Here is a 22671-nt window from a genome sequence, read left to right as displayed (position 1 = left end):
AATCTAAGCTAGAATCGCTTATTTTTAGGGCTAGCGTAAATTCCCTAGGTAATTAAAAGAATCTAATTATTAGAATCGAGCATAAAAGCTACTAGTAAATAACTAAAAGCTTCTACTTTTATATACGCAGTATTAATCGAAATAAAATTTCGATTATTAATAATAGCTACTGCGCAAGTAGCATTAGAAGTAACGAAAGTATATCTAAATAATTAATTAGTATATTTACTTAATATAAATATAATATATTACTTACTAAAATGCTTTACTCTCTTTATTACGCGAAAATCGCGTAAAACCGCCTCTATTACCGTAATTTTATCGAATTTCACGAAGGTAGGGCTATTTAGTAATAAACAAATTAGTTCTAATGGCTAATTTTAAAAATATTATTAAAAACTTATTTAAATTCGACGAATTATATCTAATTTAATACTAAACGCCTCGATTTTCGCCTATTTACGAATTCGCCAGGCCTACTAATAGTTAATATTAACCCTATAGTTAATACGCTCGAGGGTACGTATTAAATTTAGCTAAATTTAAGGTTCTTCCTTAATTATATTACGTTAGTGGTTGATTAGAACGCGCATAGAACGTTAATATCGCTAATTTTCGTATATTTACGTAAAAATATACGTATAAGGCTTAAGTTTCTTAACAATTATATCGCCTAAATAGAATATATTAGTAAAATTTAAATTAATTATAATTGGGGTAATTGTAAAGAATTTTAAAATAGAAAAAAATAGTAAAATTTAAATTAATTATAATTAGAATAATTATAAAGAATTAAAAAGAGGGAAAAATAGTAAAATTACTTATCTTTCTTCTATCTAATTTAAAGTAGAAATTCGTATCTAGCTAGTTTATATTTCTAATGCGTACGCGTTTTATCGGCTCTTTTCGATACGTAAGATTCGTATCGCTATGCTAGATATAATCTAGTAGCATCTCGTATAGCTTTTTAGTCGAAATAGATTACGCCAACTTCGAATAGTTAAGAATCTACTATGGTAGCAGATTTCTACTGTTTTTACCTATATAGGACTGCCCTATTATATAGATTTAGAAAAGAGGCTGAAAAGGGGCTAAAAAGAGGCTAAAAAGAGGCTAAAAAGAGGCTAAAATACGCGATTAATTTTAAAAAAGAGGTAAAATGCGCGATTAATTTTAAAAAGAGTCTAGAATACGCTATTAATTTTTTAAAAAAACTAGGTATTTCGGTAAATAATATTTACCTAAATACCCTACTTTACAATATATTTACCTAAACACCTAGTTTCGCCCGTTTTATAATTTATAAGAAAATGCATAAAAAGTTATACTTAAAAGTAGGGTATTTAGGTAAATTTTATAAAAACTAGGTATTTAGGTAAGGGTATAGGTATTTTAGATATTATTTTCGAAAAACTAGGTATTTTAGTAATTTACCGTAATTCTTCTTTAGAATTAGAAGAAAATCCCTTAAATTTACTTAAATCTTTACTAGATTAGCTTAATTCTTACGAATTTTCGTAATTTTCTCTCTACTAAACGAGCTAATCGCAGCGAAGAATTATATAAGGCCTATAAATTACGTTTCTTTAATCTTCTCTTTACTACGCCTAGCGTAATTACTACTACGTAATAAGACATTATTTACGCTTATTTTTATAAGATCTTCTACGCTCTCTTTAGCGTATTTTCTCTATAATTAAGTAGGTATCGCTATCTAAAGCGAAGGAGTTTACTATAAAAGACTTTAAATACTAAGAATTATTATAGAAAACTTAATAATTTTTAGTAGAATATACTTCTCTAGCGTATTTTAAAGTATTATATTTAAATTAGATAATTAGCGCGTGCGCGTAGCGATAGAAAATTCGAAAATCTTAAAAATTAAGATAGAAATACGTCTTATCTTTAAGATTTATAATAAATTATACGCGTTCTCTTAAAACTATATCTAGGCCGCGTTTATAATTAGAAATTACTACTCGCTAGATACGTAACTAAATTAATTAATTAGTTTAAATTTAATTTAGAATATTTTAGTAATTTACTTACTTTTAGTAATTCTGCTTAAAATTTCGCCTATGCCTAGTCTATTAGTAGAAATTCTATACGTTTTTAACTATTTTAAACGAATTTTTATATAGTAAAATTCTAAATACCCTTTAGTGCGAGTAGAATATACTATTTTCTATATAGTAACTATAAAGAATTTATAGATTCTAAAATATTTAATATTATTTAGCCGTATCTAGAATGGTTTTTTACTAAAATTACGTATTTTATCTATTAATCGTACGATATTTAATCGATATACTCTACTTCTCGAGTATTTAGTACTCGAATTACGTTAAGTTTTTACTAAAATTCGAATTCGTTCGTAATATATACTAGCTAGAATTTAATTAGCTTAATTATAATAGAATAAAATAGTAAAATAGAACTTATCTATCGAAATTACTACGTAATTAAATAACTATATTCTTTACTAACGTTTTTAGCTAAATACTAGCTATAATAATAATTATAAGCTAGCGGAAATAGCTAGAAAATTATAGATAATAAACCTATACTACGATCGCTTATAAAAGCGAATCTTAGCGTATTTAATATTAATTCTTTCTCTTTCTCTTTCTCGCGCTCGAAAATCGTACGATTAGCTTTAATTAACGCTTTATTAATAAAGCGTAAAAATCTAAGCTAGAATCGCTTATTTTTAGAGCTAGTATAAATTCTCTAGATAATTAAAAGAATCTAGTTATTAGAATCGAGTATAGAAGCTACTAGTAAATAACTAAAAGCTTTTACTTTTATATACGTAGTATTAATCGAAATAAAATTTCGATTATTAATAATAGCTACTACGTAAGTAGTATTAGAAGTAATAAAAGTATATCTAAATAATTAATTAATATATTTACTTAATATATATATAATATATTACTTATTAAAATACTCTACTCTCTTTATTACGCGAAAATCGCGTAAAACCGCCTCTATTACCGTAATTTTATCGAATTTTACGAAGATAGAGCTATTTAGTAATAAATAAATTAGTTCTAATAGCTAATTTTAGAAATATTATTAAAAACTTATTTAAATTCGACGAATTATCTTTAATTTAGTACTAAACGCCTCGATTTTCGCCTATTTACGAATTCGCTAGGCCTACTAATAGTTAATATTAACCCTATAGTTAATACGCTCGAGGGTGCGTATTAAATTTAGCTAAATTTAAGATTTTTTCTTAATTATATTACGTTAATAGTTAATTAGAACGCGTATAGAACGTTAATATCGCTAATTTTTATATATTTACGTGGAAAAACACGTATAAGGCTTAAGTTTCTTAATAATTACATCGTTTAAATAGAATATATTAGTAAAATTTAAATTAATTATAATTAGGGTAATTATAAAGAATTTAAAATAGAAAAAAATAGTAAAATTTAAATTAATTATAATTAGAGTAATTATAAAGAATTTAAAATAGAAAAAAATAGTAAAATTTAAATTAATTATAATTAGAGTAATTATAAAGAATTAAAAAGAGGGAAAAATAGTAAAATTACTTATCTTTCTTCTATTTAATTTAAAGTAGAAATTCGTATCTAGCTAGTTTATATTCTTAATACGTACGCGTTTTATTAGCTCTTTTTAATACGTAAGATTCGTATCGCTATACTAGATATAATCTAGTAGCATCTCGTATAGCTTTTTAGTCGAAATAGATTACGTCAACTTCGAATAGTTAAGAATCTATTATAGTAGTAGATTTCTACTATTTTTATCTATATAGAACTGCCCTATTATATAGATTTAGAAAAGGGGCTGAAAAGGGGCTAAAAAGAAGCTAAAAAGAGGCTAAAAAGAGGCTAAAAAGAGGCTAAAATGCGCGATTAATTTTAAAAAAGAGGTAAAATACGCGATTAATTTTAAAAAAGAGTCTAGAATACGCCATTAATTTAAAAAAAAACTAGATATTTCGATAAATAATATTTATCTAAATACCCTACTTTATAATATATTTATCTAAATATCTAGTTTCGCTCGTTTTATAATTTATAAGAAAATATATAAAAAGTTATACTTAAAAGTAGGGTATTTAGATAAATTTTATAAAAACTAGGTATTTAGGTAAGAATATAGGTATTTTAGACGGCAAATTACTAAAATACCTAATTTTTCGAAAATAATTTCCGAAAAACCTATATCCTTACCTAAATACCTAGTTTTTAGGAAATTTATCTAAACACCCTACTTTTAAGTATAACTTTCTATCTATTTATTTATAATTATAAAATTAGCGAAACTAGGTATATAGATAAATATAATATAAAGTAGGACATTTCGGTATATATTATTTTATTTATCTAAATACCTAATTTTCGTAAATTATAAACTTTACTTTATGTAAGGTTAATTATTTACCTAAATACCTAGGTGGGTATTTTAGTAAGGGTATGGGTATTTCAGAAATTATTTTTAAAAAACTGGGTATTTAGGTAATTTGCCGTATTTTAGATATTATTTTCGAAAAACTAGGTATTTCAGTAATTTGCCGGTATAAAAGCGCGTGATCTATCGGTCGGAAATGAGTGTTTGGCGCTGAATTTCACGGTTGCGAAGGCTAGTAGCCTTAAGGGTAACAGCTTGTGCGCGAATGGTGATAGGAATAGACGGCATGGTGGTGTTGTGGTGTTGTTGTTGAAGCTGTCGCGAGCGCGTGGAGGAGCTTCGCGAATAGGGGGTGAAACAGGCGGAGGAAGCGAAGGCGGGCACGTAAGGCGGACAGCGGATACCCGCCGATCCTCATATTCACTGCCCTGCCAGCACTTCTGGTAGCGGCATCCGTAGACTGCCCCGATTCTCGGTGCTCCGTAGACTCGTAGTTATGGCATGTTTTTTCGTTCACCGCCTTCCCGACCGCCTTCCCGACCGCCCAAAAAATTCCAAGCCGCGCCCCAAACAAACCTCTGACCAACCTCTTAATCCACCAACGTACCACCCCCCTCCTCACACCCTCTCATTCACGATCGCCAACTCCAGCCGCTCACAATGTTCGCGGTCCCAGGCTGGGATCTGTCCGCGCCTTTGAAGGCCGAAGCGCCCGCTTCGAAGGTGGGCGGCGCCAACAACTCGAAGAAGCGCAAGAGGAAGGAGGGCAAGCAGCAGGTCGCGCAGGTCAGCGGAGAGAACGTGGGCGATATGTGGGCGCAGGTGATGGAAGGCGCACCGGCAGCGGTGCCGGCTGCTGCCGTTGTGAAGGAGAAGGGCGACAACAGGAAGGGCGAGGGTAAGAACAAGAACAAGAAGCAGAAGTGGGAGTCCGACAGCAGTGCCGGGGCCGCAAAAGCCGAGGAAAATGCGGAGGCGAGCAAGGTCGAAGAGACGCACGATTCGAAGAGGGGCGAAGGCAAGAAGAAGGGCAACAAGAATGAGAAGAAGCAGAAGGATAAGCAGCATGACAAGAAACATCAGCATCAACAGGGCGTCGAACAAGCTGCTGGTGGAATCACTGCTCCCGCGATCCCAGCTGTTCCGCCAGCGCTCCCACCGATGAACACAAAACTTACGCCTCTCCAAGCGAAGATGCGCGAGAAGCTGGTCGGCGCGCGCTTTCGGCACCTGAATCAGACGCTCTACACCACGCCGTCCCAACACTCCCTCAAGCTCATCGACGAAGACCCGCAAATATTCAACGAATATCACGCCGGCTTCCGGCAGCAGGTCGCCGGCTGGCCAGAGAACCCTGTCGACACCTTCGTATCGCTCGTGCAAACGCGTGGTGCCGTGCGCGAAAACTGGCGCGACAAGATTCTCAAGCGCAAGGAAAAGGAGCACACATCAGGCCGGTACCGCAAGCCGGGTGAAGCACTGCCGGACGAGGCCGAGGACAGCGATGAGGAGGAGCGGAAGCGTGCGGTGGCGGCAGCCGCGCACCAGTTGAAGCCGCTGCCGCGCACGCGCGGCACCAGCATCATCGCAGACCTAGGCTGCGGAGATGCGGCGCTGGCAACGAAGCTGCAGCCGCACCTACAGTCGCTGAACCTGCGCGTCCACAGCTTCGACCTCGCCGCGCCCAGCCCGCTAATCACAAAAGCAGACATCGCGAACCTGCCGCTGCCCGACAGCAGCGTCGACGTCGCTGTCTTCTGCTTGGCTCTCATGGGGACGAACTGGCTCGACTTCATCGACGAGGCGTGGCGCGTGCTGCACTGGAAGGGCGAGCTGTGGGTTGCCGAGATCAAGTCCCGCTTCGGGCGCGTTAGCAATACTCGCGAAAAGAAGGTCGTCGACCACAGCGTCGGCAAGCGCCAGAAGAAGAAGGTCGAAGCTGCGCGCAAGAAAAGCGGTGCCGACAAGAAGGACAAGGAGGCCGCCGTGCAGGAAGAAGAAGAGGAGCTCGCCGTCGAGGTCGACGGCGTCGCCAGCGGGAAGCAGGAGACGGACGTCTCAGCCTTCGTCGAGGTTCTGCGCAAGCGCGGCTTTGTGCTCGATGCCCCGGATCCATCGCGTGAGCGCGACGCCATCGATCTGCGCAACAAGATGTTCGTACGCATGACCTTCGTCAAAGCTGCTGCCCCTGTTAAGGGCAAGAATGTCAAGGCGAACGAGGAGATCTACGCCGAGAATGCGGCTCGCCTGGCCGCTGAGTCGGGCAAGACGTTCAGGAAGAAGGAACCCAAGGCTAAATTCATTGAGACAGAAGACGACGGGATTGACGAGTCGGCGGTGCTGAAGCCGTGCTTGTACAAACAGCGATAGTTAGGAGAGGCAGTGTGGCAGGCAATTATATCCTTCGTGGCGGCATTGGGGCTTAATGTCGGCTGGCCATGGGGGGACAAAAGTTTACGTGTATTGATCGGGATAGAGATAATGTGGCGCGTTGTGCAGGTGGTACTTGCTTGCACATGCAAGAACAAAAAGCAACGAGTTATGCGAGACCCATCAGCTACACGCAAGTCCTGATAAATCCTCCACTGACTAGCATATTGAGGCTAATGGCGGCGTACCTGCAGCAACTGGCGGGGAAATGCGAGACAGCGGGTCGTTGCTTAAATTGGAGGAATCGATGAGCAGGAAATAGCCAAGAGGGGCGTTGGATGGGGAAGCGGAAGTGTGGTAGAGCAGAAAAAGTGACCGCAAAGCGCCGAACCATGATCTATACCGCCCACCATGCATCAATCTCCCGATTCGACCGGCTGTTCTGTCCTGGCAAGCCCCGTCTCCGTATTCGGCCATGTGACCTTCTTCCCAAAGCTGACACCAGAAAGTATGCCTTTCCGCTTATCCTTGGAAAAGTAGGCTAGCAGCATACTCCACGTTTCCGCCACATGCTTGTAGTGCGTTGATGGCTTGCTCCTTCGAGAACCCTAAGCTAACTAGTTGGTCGATATCAGAAGCTGGGAAAGGAGTAGTTGAAGTGTTCCTCTGTTCCGGAGTGCCCAGGGTGCGTCCCTGACCCTGAAAGTTAGAGCCTTGGTGTGCCTGAGCACTGGAGCTCGACTCGCCGGCAGACCCTGACGATGTGGCCGTGGTAGACCCTGCAGGACGTACGGCACCCGACCTCGTGCCAACCTCTGTACCGTTCGGACCAGAGACGGTTGGCTCGTCCATCTGAGCCTCCTCGAAAGACTTTGGTATCTCAGACTCTGGTAAGAAAGGAACCTCGATGCCTTCGAAGCACAGACAGTTCTTTTCCAAGTCGATCTTGGCCTTGTATCGCTTCAACATGTCCAGACCGAAGAGCAGATCAACTGATTTCCCCTCCATGACAGTGAATGCGCAAGGCATAATTGCTCCACCGATGCTGATTTCTGCATGGTGTACTCGTCCGAGAATCTTTGCCGTGCCGACGCCAACAGCCATACCCGCATAGCGATTGTCGATGAGTCGTTTGATGCCGCAGGCTTCGGCGCATGATGGTGACATGATGGTTGCTTGTGCGCCGGAGTCGACAAAGGCCTTGACGGGATGTCCGTTGACTTCGCAGTTGATGTAGAGCATTGTAACGCGTCCAAAGACTGTATCGATGAACTATTAGCTTCGGTTTCTCCGCGACGCAGACACTTCCTCTTAAATAATTCGAGTCCCAAGAAGATGGACCAATTGAAACGAAAGTGATGTAATCATTGAGGAAAGCATTCCTGGGAAGGAGAGGACATGGTAGATTCGTGTCTTGCGCGAATGAACCTTGCAAGCTCCCGAGTGTTGGATCGTAGACAGTGCGAGCTTGTCTTCTGGGAAACCTGCACCTCTACAGATTCGGTCACCCCAGATAGTAGTCCTGCCCTTGTCGACCCGGGGTGCCTGTGGCCAGGATCCCATCCGATTTGTCAAGGTCATATTATGCGTTGCGCGAGGGAGAAGTACTGCCCTTCTTGATGACACAGCCCCTGCGCATCCGGCGCTATAATTGGAGCTGTAACCTCCAGCTCACAAAGAACCTGCTGCTCTAGACAAGTTCTTTGCAGTCTCGCCACAGCACAGAGCGCCGAGACTGGGTGCGCAAGTCAAACAAACGGCCGCGATCACGCAGTACAACAACGTTGGGGAAGTGCGCTCAGCTCGACGCAGCGCCGGGGGGAAAATGAGGGGGCAGTGCGGTTACTGGGAATGATAACAGCTGAACAAAGGAAGAGATTACGCTCGACTTGCCTTCTGGATTGTGCTCATAAGCATGCTGCAGATTCTCGATGACGCGCTCCTGCCGAATCATCTCCTCAATTTTCGACTGAGCCTCTATATTGAAGGGATCGGCATTCAGCAGGTCTAGCTGACGCTGATGCTCGCGCTGCTGCTCCTCCTGTATGCGCTTCATGTTGATCCACTCCTCCCGCCAGCGGTTCGGATCGTTCACGGCAGCGGCAAGCTCGGGGCGCGAGTCTTGTAGAGAGCGCAGGGCATTATGGTCGCCGAGGATGCGCAGCCGCGTCGTCTCGGTCTCGTCGTCTTGCTGGGAGCGGCGTGGCCTGCCGGCTTGCTGCGCCGCGCGCTGGGCCTGGGCCGAGGCCTGACCCTGCTGACGCTGACCCTGCCGCCGAATCATCACCACCAGCATGTCATCATCCTTGATGCCGGCCTGCTCAAGCGTCATGGAGTCGCCGGCAAGTGGCTGACCATTGTAGAAGAAGTACTGTGAGTTGACAGGGAAATTTGCCTCGACTTGCACGAAGCCCTTGAGATCGGCCAGGGTCAGGCCAGGCGGCAGGTCGAGGTTCAGCAGCTCCTGGTCGGCGGGCTCGTCGGGCGCGTTGATGGATATGGTTATACGCGGCCTTTTGTGGGATTCTGGTTAGCTCGTCGCACAGGCAGACCGGACAGGCTTGGGGTTGGGGACGCACATCTCGCGCTCCTTGCGTGGTATGCAGGCAACGACGGATCGAGGAACACTTCGTCGCACACCTGGAGTTGGCTCAGGCAACGTAGCAGCGGGCGGCGGGGGGGCACTGGGGGCTCGGGGAATGCTCGAGGGCGAGTGTTTCGGCGGCGGCGGGAGGCGAGGACGATTGGGCGCGCGCGTGTCGGGCGAGCAGCACGGTGATAAAGAGTTGGCAGGCGGTGAGGCAGCGCTGCAGGAGTAGGTCGTGATGCGGGAGGAGGATGCGCGCGTCTGTTACGTGTTGCTGCACCGGATGCTGTTGCGTCGTAGCTCGGCGAGCTAGAGGCGAATGGCGGGGCACCGGATGACATAACGCTGCCAGCAGCCGCCCCGGCGCTCAGGCACAAACGGCGTGCGGCGGCCAGCAGGCGACGGGCCTTCGAAGCTTGCCCAAGTGACGTCCATGCCTTGGCAGGCCGCGGCAAGAGCCATGGCCGTTTATTGTGGACCGTAGGGCTTGGTGATGCAGCACCACTACGCTGCGCAACCACGCCCCAACCCAGCACCAGCCCAGCGCCGCACCGCGCAGCACCCGTCCCAGTACCAGCAGCCCCAGCACCAGACCAGTCCGCCTCAGCCGCGCCGAGCAACAACATCGCCCAGCGGCCCCGAGCACAGCCCCGCAAAATGCCCCGCGATCTCGAGTCCGAGAAGGTACGCCCGGAATGGCAGGCCCGCACGAGACGCCGCGCTGACGCACCGCAGATGACGCTCGCCGGCCTCCCGCCGCTGACCAAGAGTCCGGCCCAGGACAACGCATCTGTCGACGACAAGGACCCGGGCGACAAGCTGATGCACGACATGCAGAAGGGCCGGCAGCGCGACGAGCTGCACCCGCTCGTGCAGACGCTCAATCCCTCGTACATCGACGACTGCGTCAAGCTCGAGAACGCCGCCTTCGCCGAGGGCCAACGCGGCAGCAGAGAGAAGGTAGGTTGGGTGCCTGCATGTCAAATAGCCAGCCCCCGCGCCAATCCACCACAACGCCCCCGGCTTGCGCCATCGCACATCTCCGCTTGCTCTGCGTCGCAGCTTCCTCATCCGTCCGCCCAAAGAGCCCTGTGTCGCACGACATCACGTGCCCACCGCCCCGCCTGCGTCTCATGCTTCTAACGTCGCACCCCAGTTCATCTACCGCCTCACCATCTGTGGCGAACTCTGCCTCGGCCTGTTCACCACCTCTGAGAGTGCTCCAGGCCATGTCGCTACAGTCAGCACCTCCCACATCGTCGAGAGCGGTGCGCCGGAGCGGAAGGAGTTCCTGCTTGGTATGTGTGCTCATGCTGCACCGAAAGCCGCCGTGTTGCCTTACTAAACCCTTGCAGCCATGGTATCCGCCACCAAGACGCGCAATGAGTTCGTCTCGGACGATGACATGAACGTGCCGTCCAACTGGCGTGACCAGCCGTACCCCTCCAACGCCTCTGTCGGTCACCAGGAAGATGGCCGCACCATTGCCATCCACTCGCTTGCGGTCGAGCCTGAGGTCCAGGGCCGGGGTCTTGGCAAGACACTACTCAAAGCCTACATCCAGCGCATGCAGACCAGCGGCGTTGCCGACCGCATCTCGATCCTGACGTACGAGAGGCTGGTCTCCTTCTACGAGTCTGTGGGATTCGTGAATCGGGGACCCAGCAAGGTGGAGTACGGAGGTGGAGGCTGGGTCAACATGGTAAGCCCGTTTGACCCATCGGTCAACCGACCGGCGAGATGCTAAACAAGGCAGGTTTTGGAGTTCCAGGAGACCTCCAACGGGCCGAAGAAGGTCGGCGAGTAAAAAGCGCGTCTACCGGCCGTGCAGATTGCGGCCAATGCGAGGATCTGCACCGACTTAGACATTGCATCGAGTGACAGGAAGATGGCGAGGATCCTATACCAGCATCAACGGAACAGTCGTTGGGCAACGGAGGCCTCACCGTAAGCTCACCACGGGTAGCCATGCGCAGAAGGGATTAACGAATCAAGATCACGAGATACAAATGAGAAGTCCTGCGGACTGAGTGCCGAGCGTTGTGATGAGTGGGGAGAATGCTGATAGATGCAGCACGGCGAGGGCTTCGAATAATCTCGTGTTACGCCAGCAGCTAGTGCGGGCCCACCCACACAGCAGCCGTCTGCATCAATCCTTCACTTCAGCTCTGGTAAAAATCCAATCTGTAGCAAATGTCGGCGTCCGCAACTGAGTTGGTGGCTGTCGGTATAGTCTTGTTCATTAGAGGTACTTCTGTCATTTGGACCGTTGATGCGGAGCCACCAAAAATTCGCCCGAGAGCAGCCTCCATTGCTCACTCTTCAAACCAGATACACTGGTCGCTTCTTGGAAGCTACGCGCTGCTGCCACAATGACTGGCGTTCTCTGAAGAAAATCAGTGTGGCCGGTGTGGATAGTGTGCGCCGACTCCCTAAGTGGCAGCAGGTCGCTCCCATGAACGATTCGTCTCGGTTTCCTTCTGTTATCATCCATGCACGTCGATAACCTGGTGGGGTTTCATGGAGCTGGGACGCCACAGGCGTACCAGGGCTGTGCCAGGGCTGCAGTAGTTTGCATCAAGCCAAAAAGCAAAAATGACTGCCGTTCGTTTGTCGGTGTCATTGCAACCGCCATCGACCTCTTCGAGTTGTCACATTGCCACATCAGACATGCTTCCGAATTGTTTGCTCATCGAAGCCACGCCACGGGCCACAATGGCGTTTGGACGTGCAAGGCTAACTTCTCCGCCGACAGTGACGGGGGATCGTCCTGTCTTCTCGACTGGAAATTGCCTAGCATATCTGCACAAATCTCCTTTTCATACCATCAGACATCAACTGTGAATACCTACTAGAACATCCCCAGCACTAGATGCCCATATGGAAGTATTGAAAGTAACGTTGGAGACAAGGGAAGTCAACACCAATGGGTATGGTGTACCTCCTTGACATAGTTCACCGAGAAACCGCCGCCGCTAGCACCCTCTGCCTCGCCTCGTTAGGCAGAAAACAGACAAGCGGAAACCAGCATGTTGCAACAGAAGCATGGTAATAACGAATAATACAGTATGACGAAACCGGTTCTCTGTAAACAGTAGTGCAAAGACCGGAATCCACAACAGGCTACTACGGGCATAGCCCAGCGCCTTCCCCACACATCTACTGTGCTATGCGGCAATCACTTAGTGGTTCGAAGCCCTTCGTTCCGAGGCTAAGTGAGACATTGGCATTTTCCTTAAACGTGCCTTTACAACGACAATATCCAAGGCCGCAAATCACTGTCGAGAAGGGGAAGGAGGTCGGACGGACCCACCTAAATACTGGTAGGAAATCTAGACACAGTGATTGGTAATTCAAGATGGAGAAGTACTTGCTATGGAAGGATGAAGAGAATTGTAGTAACCGAAGCACACGAACATTATCTTTTATTTTCCAACATTATTTTTTTTGGTTTCTCGATATATCGCGAGTGGCTATTCAGGGTATTTGGTTAAGAAGGTCTATCGAAAGGTTATGTAGCACATCTATCTTCTTAGCCTAACGGGGGTCGGCCTTGTAAGTTGTAGAAAGTGATGTTCCTGGTACGTTTGTCTATGATTCCATTAAAAGCTGCGCAGAGCTGGCTATGATGAAAGTCTCTTGTCCTTGTCGGAGTCACGTGTATGATGACACTCACGTTGACCCTCGGGCTATCCTAGGTAAGAATGGTGACCATGCGGATAGACGGCGAACTGGCGTGGAGATCAGCAGTGTAAGTGGAGAGGAGGTATTAAAGTACGTGCGGCAAGGTCAGCCGGGCAAGATGATCGACACAGCACTGTCGTTCCTTCCGCAACGACCGGTCTTATTTAGTTAGCGCCCCAACCATAGCTCGGCATCTCGAGACGGGACATGAAGGGGGACAGGGTTTAGTCACACGAGTCTTGCCCTAGAGGATTTGCTGAATTTCCCCATAGCGGCTAAGATCAGGCCATTCGATCGCAGCCTCGGTCCCCATTGAAGGAAAGAAGAAGAACGTGATCAACAACCTTGTTGTCTCGAGAGGCGATATTGCGGCGAGAAGGGCTGTTAGGACCGGGAAGTCGCCGTAGTAGCTCAACTCTGTCGCATCGTTCTCCTCATCTAGGCTCCCCACCGGCATGCTTGATGAGGCGGAAAGCCCATTAGCCCGATAGCTGTGATAGCCCGATTTGCCGCCTGCAGAACACGCACAAGCACGTAGTACGTAGTACGTCGAACAGTCGCCACCGCCTGGCCCCTCTTTCGAGGATCGGCCCACGCCGTTGTCGCGGAGGGGGCGTGCAGTTGGCTTAGTCTATGCAGTGGCACCAATCAAAGAGACAATGCTTGCCAGGGATGTTGCCTGTTGTTCATGTCTCGCGCCACCCTACGGCAACCATGCCCGCACGAGGATAAAGAGCAATACGAGGATCAACAGGTTTCCACACACGGAGACGGTCTTGACGGAGGAGAGAGGTGCTCAATTCTGTCGTTCCTGCCTCCACAGCCAGAGAGCACTCTTTGTGGATGGCTTGGAGCTAGCCATCATAGTTCGAGCTTCCTTAACTACTACGTAGGTCATACCTAGATCGACGTGCGTGATTTGGAAGAGATCAGCCTGCGCCCCATGATCTGACATGGTCGATATGATGTACAGAGAGCCAAGCTGCGAAATGCATGAGAACAGGGCACAATGCCACCGCTTCTGCCTGTGATTCGCACGAACTCGAAACGTAGAGAGACGAAATGCGGGCGGTTAGCTGCCGCAAGATGCGCTTTGACCGGAATAAGCAATGCTCGAAATCAACGCATAGCCGCAAAGCCGGGTTGTCGGTGAATCGATCGAAAGAAGCAAAGCCACGTACAGTTTTAGAACGGGGACGGCCGTAACGCTGACTAACACCTTTATAGATGCCCGCTCCACTGTGCGCCCCGGCGCGCGGGGACCCCACAAGCACAGTAGTCATTTTAGTAGCCGCCGTTCAGAGCGCTCACGTCGCCATTAATGCCGAAGAAGTGGAACCTGTTACCAAAAACGCCGTTTGTCAGTGAACGTCCGTTGCTATTGTAATATTTATCCAAATCCCATAGAATGCAGAGCAGCAGACGCAGCGGCCGGCGGCGGAAAGCCTTGAGGATACTGTTGTGAGGAAAGGAAAACATACCAATCCTCAACATTAAGCGTTGTTGGTGCGATTGGCTGCCCCCGGCTGCTGTTGCTCCACGTCTCTTCATTCCCCGACTGTTGCTGCTGATTTACCATATCCATATGTGTCCACGCGTTGGGGTCGCCCGGCGGCCCACTCTGAGCCATTGGCACCGCCCCCGCTCCATTGGTGTTCAAAGGGGTCTGCCCAGGTACAACCGGAGGTGATTGCTGTTGCAGGCCTGGATTTGGTGCGTGCATTGACATCTGACGTGAGAGCTGCGGATCCACCATGGACTGCTGCTGTGTCGGCGAAATGTTGGGGAATGAAAGATTGGTGTCAGCAGGGAATAGCTGATCTGGCTGGAAGTTCTGCCAAATGTCTTGCGAGAGCCCAGGTGTGTCTCTGGTAACGAGGAACAGATCCGGCGGAGTGCCGGGATACGAAAAAGATGGATTGAACGGGCTGCCTGGACGGGTCCCTGATCGCGAGGGGCCCATGAAGGCATCCTTGTTCTGCCGCGTCATGTCTGGCGATTGTGCAGACATCGTGGGCACTTGAGGTGGATGTATGTCTCGGGATGGCGTGACTGCTGGCGTCTGTGGCCTCGAGCGTTCGTAGGAGACCTGCGGTGCTGGTGGTCCACTTGCAAAGTTCATATCAATCTCGTCGAACTTGCGTTTCAACTCATCCCTTGGCTTGGGAATTGTCGTGTGTTGTGCCTGTGGCTGGGCCATGTTCGCTGGGCGGTTCTTTTGATGTCTCTTCCCAGCTGCCCTTTGGAGCCTATCCTCGAGGACTTTGTTGCCTAGAATCGATTCGAAGAGGGTGTGGACCATCTTCGCAACGAGCCAGACTCTTGAGACGTCCTTCAAGGCCGTCATGCATATGGATAGCCTTTGCTCGGTGGCCGCGACGATGGATTTGTTGGACGAGCGCATTTGATAGACGTGCATGATTAGCGCAGAGAATAAACTGTAGACACTGTGGGCTGTCAGAAGAAAACAACGTCATGTTTTAGCGGACCCAACATACATGAAAGCAGGCGTGTAACGCAACTCATCGTGGCTCTGTAGGCTTTCGATTATGGACGTAATCATGCCGGCTGCCTGATATGCGATTGTGCGGGATGGATAGGCCGACTGCTCCATTGGATCGGTCCGTGGCGAACCCGCCGGAGGCATGTGTGCACGATGTAGCAAGCAGAGAGTGGTGCTGCAAGCTGTCAGTTACCGCTAGACGAACGCAACTTCTCCACTCACTAGTAATTAGCATGCAGCAAAGCTGACCAAAAATGGTGGCGGGACTTCTCCCAGTACACCTCTTTAGGGCAGTGTTGCAGCCAATCTGCGAGCGCCATATCGCTGTGCGTAAGATCGATGGCATTGGTGCGGCGGAACTTCGAAGCCACCGAGTATTGTTGCGACAGAACGAGCCCCATGATTTCGCAGAGCTTGACGTAGTTGATGAAGAACTGGACGTGGACGGGATCTGGATTGTACTCTGCCGGGCGGTCGGGTTCGTCTTCGATGAAGTCGTCCTCCGAGATCATCTCGACATCGGAATCCTCGGGGTTGATGGCCACCGGCCGCCCCAGCGCGACAGCCACCGAGCGATCGCGCGAGAACAGGGTCCACCAGATACGCTTCCAGAGTCGCTTGTCCGACCGGCTGAGCTGGGATCCCTCGACGCTGGAGGGAGCTTAGTATAGCGGTCGACTTAGTTTGGAACAAGGGCGTTTACCTTCTGTGCATGCCGGAGCCCTGAGCCACCACGATGGCGACTCGGCTCCAGTAAAAGACGTTCTTCGTCACATCTGAAGTGGTTTAGCGTAACCCTAGAGATGTTTACAGGGCGAAACCGTTACCTTCTGGCCCCTCCCAGTACCAGCCCATTAGGATAAGTGCCTGCACCATGGTGACTCGGTCATCCTCGTAATTTGCATCAAAAAGGGCCTTGGCGCGTTTGTAAAAGGTCATGGCGGCCGGCGTTGTGGATCCGCTGGAGTCCATGAGCTGTGGATTCGTGCACACACGAGATCCGGCGAGCAGTATGGCCTGGAGGAGTAGCAGCGAGGGCGGATTCTTCGGGTCTCGGTACTGCCTCATAAAGCGGCTACGATTGATGACGGGCACAACAGGGGCAACCCATTTGAAAAAGGCGTCGACAAGCTCGTCGCAGAGAGCGCGCGGTGGCAGCAGAAAAGCGCCACGCGTATGTAGAATGTTGATCTCCATGTCATCGAGCTCGTTGACGCGGGCCTTTGCCCCTCGTACATTCTCCGGAAGCGGATAGTGCACAACATCTGTGGTCCCGTATCGATCGTGGACGAGCAGGGACAGATTGGATGATTCGCCCAGATACGCGACGCGGCCGGCCTCCTTGATGGGTGCGCGGGCAAACTTGGGCTTCATAAACTGCACATACGAACGGTTGTGAGTGGCTTGCTGGGCTGCGTAGGTGGGCGGCAGGCTCGTGGAAGGAATGCCGTCAGGAGAATTAACTACCGTGGTTTTTTCGTCTCGACTCAGGTTCAGCCCGGTCGGGTTTGAGACGGTGGTGGCGACGGTGGTGGCAGGCGACTCGGCCGCCGTGGTGGACTCGCGCCTGGGGACACCATCCTGCGGTGTAGCAGAGCCTCGGTCACTGTTCGCGAGGGGTCAGCCGGAGCAGCTCCTCGCGCAGCTGATGCGCAGACACGCACCTGTCCGTCTCCTTCTTGTTGGCCGTCTTTTTGCGCTTGGGCGTGGGGATCCGGCACTCGATGGCGAAGGCGGTGCAGTTGGTGCAGGGCACTCCCAAGCTGGCGGCATCGCAGCGGACCTGGCGCGCTTTGGTGAGCTCGAGCGGGCGGGCGTTGCGGGCGGGCAATGGCGGTTACGAACGAACCTTTCGTGCATGGCACGTCTGTCGCGCGCGAAGCTGTCAGCCAAACGAACAACCTCGGTGCCGAGGCAAACGCGTGTGGGCGTCGCGCAGGCGGCAGCGGACCAGCCGTATGGGAGACCTACCTCGCAAGCCCGGGAAGCGCGCTGCCTGTTTTGCACAACGCGGTCAGGGACGATTTCGCACAGCAGCAGCAGCAGCAGCAACAGCAGCAGCGGCGGCGCGCGCGACTCACCTGCGGAAGCTGGGGTGCGTGGACGACTGCGAGCCCGACGGCTGCGAGGGCGCGGGCTGGGCGCCGTTGGGCGCGGCGGGCGCGGCCATGGCCATGAAGCTGCCCTCCTGGGCCATGGTGTTGGTTTTCCTGTGGTGCAGGCCGGGTGCAGTGGAGCTGGCGGTGATGGGGGGGCGCTGCTTGAGCGGGCGGTAGCCTAGGTAAAGGTGCCAGAGATCAGATCCTTGCGGCCGATCACACCTGAAGCTGCCAGGTCCTGCAAAGGGAATGTGGAGAAGTCGCCGGAAGCTTGCGCGCTTGGCCGTTGACCCTCCAGCGCCTCGAGGTGAGCGCGTGGGCGGGACTACTGCTGTTCGCTCACTCAGCACGCGCGGCGGGCCCGGGTCCTGCGCGGCCGCCGTGCTCCCGGCTGCTAACGGGGTCAGGAAAGAAAAAGCAAAAGCAACGAGCGATCGCCCTGCACTGGGAGCCGCCCGTTGGCCATCACCACCGTCTTCTGGCTGGGTGGAGCCCGCAGCGGCCCGCAAACGCTGATTCGGCCCTCCCCACAGTCGTCCCGTTGCCTCCCTCCGCGCACAGCTCCCCTAAAATGGTGTGGCGCGGTGACTTGCGCAGAAGCTGCTGATTGGCCCGCCTGACACCCTGGATGCTGGAGGATTTTAAATATCACAGGCGAGCACAGCCTTCTGCTCTTGCGGCGGCCCCTGCAGCGTTACGTTTCCAGAACGCGTCGTGGCGCGCTCGTGTTCGAGGTAGAGTACAGTTGCACCTTGCCATCTGCAATTCCTCGGCAGGGCGCACCCTGCCGGCCTCATCTATCGAATGCTGCCCGGGCCACTGTAGATCTGCCACCCTCATCGGGTGATGCTTTTTTGATACGGCCGTACTTCCCCTTCTGACGCACGCAGCACGTGCAAAACACCATCGACTATGCCGCCTCCCGCTTCAACCTGAAGCCTTCCAGGACCAGCGCCCGCTGGTCCGCCGTCATGAACTCCAACCGGGTGCCGTTGACCTCACCGCGTCTGACGTCCTCCTCCTCGACCCACAAGTAATCCTGGTGCTCGACGGGATCAAGCCTGATGGCGATTTCCTCGGCCTCTTGTTCAGCCACCGCAACCTCGAATGCCAATTTGAGCCAGTTCGTCCTGTTCTCTCCCGACCCCGTCCGGAACTGCACTCCTACGCCGACCTCGTGGTCGATGGACGTGACGTGAAGCCCTGTTTCTTCCCCCAGTTCTCTGGCCACGGCATGCAGGACTGTCTCGTCGTCCGAATCGACGGACCCGCCCGGCACCTCCCAGACGTTCGGAAACGCTCGCTCCGTCGCGCTGCGCTGGACGAGCAACAGCCGGCCAGCCTTGAAGACGAGCGCCCCGACCGCGAGCTGCTGCCACTGCGGATGACGTTGCAGGTAGGCCCGGTGACTGACCGACAGATGCGCAAGCTCTTCCGCAACAGTAAAGGGCTTCGCCGAGGAGACGGTCCGCTGACCTGAAAAGTCCCGTGTCGACATTTGGAGATTGTACGCGGCTGCAATTGAAGTGATGTGGGAAGGCCGGTTTTTGAGGGAGTGGATCTAAAAGGCGTTGCTTTGAGCTGTGCGCCTGCCGCTTGTTATCAATGGACTGCTGCCTGGCCGCGTTGCTGCCTCAGCCCCACGCATCCAGTATATGCTAGCCTCGAAAGATGAGTCAATGGGTTGCGCAGGCCCGCCATGGAGGCTGTGCTGATGCTCACTCGACACCCAGCCATAGGGTGAGGGCGAAGCAGTACTTAGTCCCGCTTAGTCATTGACCCTTTCTCGCTTCGCTTGGATCCCCCGCATTTCCCCCAGCTCCCGTCGACGCCTTGCCTCCGCTCTTGTGCACGTCATTCCAGCCAGCTTCCAGCTTCTGAGCAACGCCGCCGCCCACCGAGCGGTCAGAGACGCCGCGCCTATAAAACCTCATTCGACGCGCCCAGGTCGTTTCTGAGAAGAGTATTCCGACGCGAAGGTCGCCCTCGAACCGGTGCACCATCCGCCCTCGCTATTCGCCGGATCTCCCGAAAAGGGAAACCCGGGCACATACGCCTTCAAGGCGGGGTTGTTGCTGCCGCTGCTCCTGCAAGACGATTCCGACTCAATCGCCGTACTCAACCGGAATACATAAGCGCTGTCAGCCGCCACCATGTCGAAGAAACACGTCAAGCTCTCCGCAGGCTTCAACGTCGACGCCTCAAATTTCTATCAGCGAACAGTCGACAATAACACCGGCGAGACCAAAGTTTTCAGCCAAGGTCAACCTGTCACCGGCACAGCCAAAGTCACCATTACCAACAAGCCCCTCAAGCTGGAACACAGCTGTACTTCCGGGCCGAACCACACCGAGCACCACTCTTCCTGGACTCCCAAGACTGAGACAGAGTCGCGCACAGCTTCAAACGAAGCAAAGAAAGGCTCCAGTTACGACAGCGCCGCTCTCTTCGAGTAGTACCTTGTGGCATCGGCGTCCTCGCGACCAGCCATGTCGGACCTTAAGCCTCTTCGCATCGCACTCGGCTGCGACGACGCCGGCGTCAGTTACAAGAACACTATCAAAGCCGACTTCGAGAAGAACGATCTGGTGGCGTCGGTAACAGACGTCGGCGTTGACGCAAATCACGACAAGACTGCCTACCCCCACATCGCCGTCGACGCGGCGAAGTTGGTCAGCCAAGGCAAGGCGGATCGCGCTCTCTTGATATGTGGCACTGGGCTAGGCGTCGCTATCAGTGCCAATAAAGTTCCCGGCGTTCGTGCTGTCACGGCACACGACAGCTTCAGCGTCGAAAGGGCGATCCTGAGCAACGACGCCCAAGTCCTGTGCATGGGTGAGAGGGTGGTTGGTTTGGAGGTTGCACGGCGACTGGCCAAGGAGTGGCTGGGCTATCGGTTTGATCCGTCGAGCGCGAGTGCTCAAAAGGTCCAAGCCATTACAGACCACGAGAAAAAGAACTTTGATCTGTAGTAGGTAGTCGTGGCTTAGTACTGCCGGCTGCCAAGTGAGTGGGCTTCCATACGGCTCGTCTTGCTCAACCATGGCGTATCAGTCAAGAGGTCAACGTTTACCACGCACTCTTAAATAAGAATATGCTCGTTCCGTCATCAAGTCCCATTGCTAACGTCGAATGCCATTAAAGAACGGCAATGTTTTCGAAGAAAGCCCCGAAGCCTGAAGTTGGGCAATCTGAAGTTAACCATGATATTTACGGACACTTAGAGTGGACATTGCAAATCCGTGCTTGACACGCTTCTCGAAAGCGCAACGTGGCTTTTCCCAAACATCACTTCCATTCGCACAAGCATTTTTGAGATAGGACTGGGTATATCACCACTGAATATTGTCGGTACACCCTTACACTATAGCCAACCCTCACGCCATGAACGTCTTAGAGATCTTGATAATATTACGTACATGAAAGGAGAGCCTTCAGTGTTTCCATGCACGCGAATAAGACGTACACTGTGTGCCTAAGCCACAAAGCTAAAGCTTTCCGTTTGTTAAGCGATAGAAACATTGGTTGTCCGTCCCATGCATCCGCGCGGATATATGCTAGCAATGTTTTTGACCCATGGCGTTCGCGCAACGAGCAATAGGGTCACTCTTCCATAGCCGACGCGCCGCCCGCCTTCTTCGCGGAATGTCGGGCGCCAAAATGGCAGGGGTGTTAAGTGTATTGGCTCAAAGTAGAAGGTCAGGTGCCTATATATTCCGAGAGGCGGAAATGAAGTCGGACCGCGCTCATGGACCAAGGCTGGGTAAAGTGAGGTTGGCATGTGAACATACGGGAGTACGCATAATCTTCGTCATGATACAACAAAGCCCTTGATGAACGTGTTTAGCTTTGACAATCTCGTTCAAGCAAACGAATCTGGGCTGTAGTTTACCATAGTCGGCAAGGCCCGTTGTAAGTACGCCAGACTCAAGTTGCCAAATCTCGGGGACCACATGAAACACACAGATGCCGATAGGTCCCTGGGACATTGGAAGAGTAAGAGTATATATGAGACGGCCACCGCTCTTATGCCTTCCCATCCCTCTCTTGCTCCAATTACTCATCCAACACCTGAAAATGTGCATCGCTTGGCATTCGTCCATTGATATCCAGCACATCTTGAGGACACGCGCTCATGACCACAACGACATCCCTCTCCGCTCTCAGCACAACATAATCCCCCGGCTTGGTCACCGGATGCTCGAAACTCAAATCCTTCACATAGGCGGTTCCCGCGGTCGGGATATTCATGAACAAGTTGAATGGATCCGGCACCCTTCCGCCCAACCTTGCCTGCAGCTGCCTCAGCCCTTCCCTCTGCTCCTGGCTCAGCCCCGCCTCACCACCAGCCTCCGCCAATGAGGATGATGCAGATAGCAGCGCATCCAATGCATCCCAGCAGTTGTCCGTGCAAGACTCATGATATCCTTCGACGCCGAGCTCGGCGTAGCGCCACCGATCGCACGCCGCGATAAGAGTGTCGTGAACGCCCGGCGAGGTATCCTCGACGATCGTTACCATGGGGGCGCGCTTCTGGCTGCGCAGCGCGTCGCCAACTGCCGGATGTGTCTTGCCGAGGCTGGCGCGTGTGTGGCTCATGGACGTGTACTCGGGCACGCTGGCGGCAAAGTTGGCCGGAGAGCTATACGAAGTGAGTGAGGAGGCGGTGGCCGCAGGGAAGAGGGGGGCGTCCAGGGTGGAGTCGTGAGGGGTCGTGGTGGTAGTGGGGAGGGCGAATGCCCACGTGTCGACAACCTGTGTACCGGATGTGTTGATGATCTTGATGCGCTGACCGTGGCGGATAAGAGTTGCAGCACCTCGGCGAGCGGGAACGGCCTGGGTAGGGGGCTCGGCCATGGTGTTGGTGTGTTTTGTTTGATGGGGCGCAACGGCGGGTAAGGCGTTAGATCAGATGTAGACGGAAGGGCCAGGCTGAATCGATGACCTCGGCACCTGGAGATAACGTGCAGCCTGCGGTTTCGGGGAGATGTAAAGCTTCAGAAGCTATTGATGGCCTCGACAAGGCTGCAGGCGAC

General features: G+C 50.8%; 7 protein-coding genes across 7 annotated transcripts; 3 read left to right on the top strand and 4 right to left on the bottom strand.

The window, feature by feature from the left end:
- Positions 1-5052: 5052 nt before the first annotated feature.
- RRP8 (25S rRNA (adenine645-N1)-methyltransferase) lies at positions 5053-6762 on the top strand (the record flags this gene model as incomplete). Its single annotated transcript, XM_066779430.1, has 1 exon — positions 5053-6762. One exon carries the CDS (start codon positions 5053-5055, stop codon positions 6760-6762), a length of 1710 nt encoding a protein of 569 aa, XP_066630234.1.
- A 522-nt stretch (positions 6763-7284) lies between these two features.
- Positions 7285-9784, bottom strand: DDI1 (DNA damage-inducible protein 1; the record flags this gene model as incomplete). The annotated part of the gene is made up of 3 exons (XM_066779429.1): positions 7285-8034; positions 8645-9275; positions 9753-9784. The coding sequence occupies 3 exons, from the start codon at positions 9782-9784 to the stop codon at positions 7285-7287; spliced, it is 1413 nt and encodes a 470-aa protein (XP_066630233.1).
- Positions 9785-10006: 222 nt separating this feature from the next.
- Positions 10007-11156, top strand: SLS55_008013 (uncharacterized protein; the record flags this gene model as incomplete). Its single annotated transcript, XM_066779428.1, has 4 exons — positions 10007-10309; positions 10506-10647; positions 10705-11051; positions 11106-11156. The coding sequence occupies 4 exons, from the start codon at positions 10007-10009 to the stop codon at positions 11154-11156; spliced, it is 843 nt and encodes a 280-aa protein (XP_066630232.1).
- Positions 11157-14340: 3184 nt separating this feature from the next.
- CTF1 (Transcriptional activator of fatty acid utilization) lies at positions 14341-17396 on the bottom strand (the record flags this gene model as incomplete). Its single annotated transcript, XM_066779427.1, has 7 exons — positions 14341-14372; positions 15143-15480; positions 15532-15711; positions 15759-16187; positions 16348-17142; positions 17201-17299; positions 17386-17396. The coding sequence occupies 7 exons, from the start codon at positions 17394-17396 to the stop codon at positions 14341-14343; spliced, it is 1884 nt and encodes a 627-aa protein (XP_066630231.1).
- Positions 17397-18545: 1149 nt separating this feature from the next.
- Positions 18546-19133, bottom strand: SLS55_008011 (uncharacterized protein; the record flags this gene model as incomplete). Its single annotated transcript, XM_066779426.1, has 1 exon — positions 18546-19133. One exon carries the CDS (start codon positions 19131-19133, stop codon positions 18546-18548), a length of 588 nt encoding a protein of 195 aa, XP_066630230.1.
- A 991-nt stretch (positions 19134-20124) lies between these two features.
- SLS55_008010 (uncharacterized protein) lies at positions 20125-20607 on the top strand (the record flags this gene model as incomplete). The annotated part of the gene is made up of 1 exon (XM_066779425.1): positions 20125-20607. The coding sequence occupies one exon, from the start codon at positions 20125-20127 to the stop codon at positions 20605-20607; it is 483 nt and encodes a 160-aa protein (XP_066630229.1).
- A 1084-nt stretch (positions 20608-21691) lies between these two features.
- SLS55_008009 (uncharacterized protein) lies at positions 21692-22492 on the bottom strand (the record flags this gene model as incomplete). The annotated part of the gene is made up of 1 exon (XM_066779424.1): positions 21692-22492. The coding sequence occupies one exon, from the start codon at positions 22490-22492 to the stop codon at positions 21692-21694; it is 801 nt and encodes a 266-aa protein (XP_066630228.1).
- Between the last annotated feature and the right edge of the window lie 179 nt (positions 22493-22671).

Source organism: Diplodia seriata (genome assembly GCF_021436955.1).
Source record: "Diplodia seriata strain FDS-637 chromosome Unknown scaffold_8, whole genome shotgun sequence".
Lineage (NCBI taxonomy): Eukaryota > Fungi > Ascomycota > Dothideomycetes > Botryosphaeriales > Botryosphaeriaceae > Diplodia > Diplodia seriata.
This window is presented reverse-complemented; position numbering and strand designations above follow the sequence as displayed.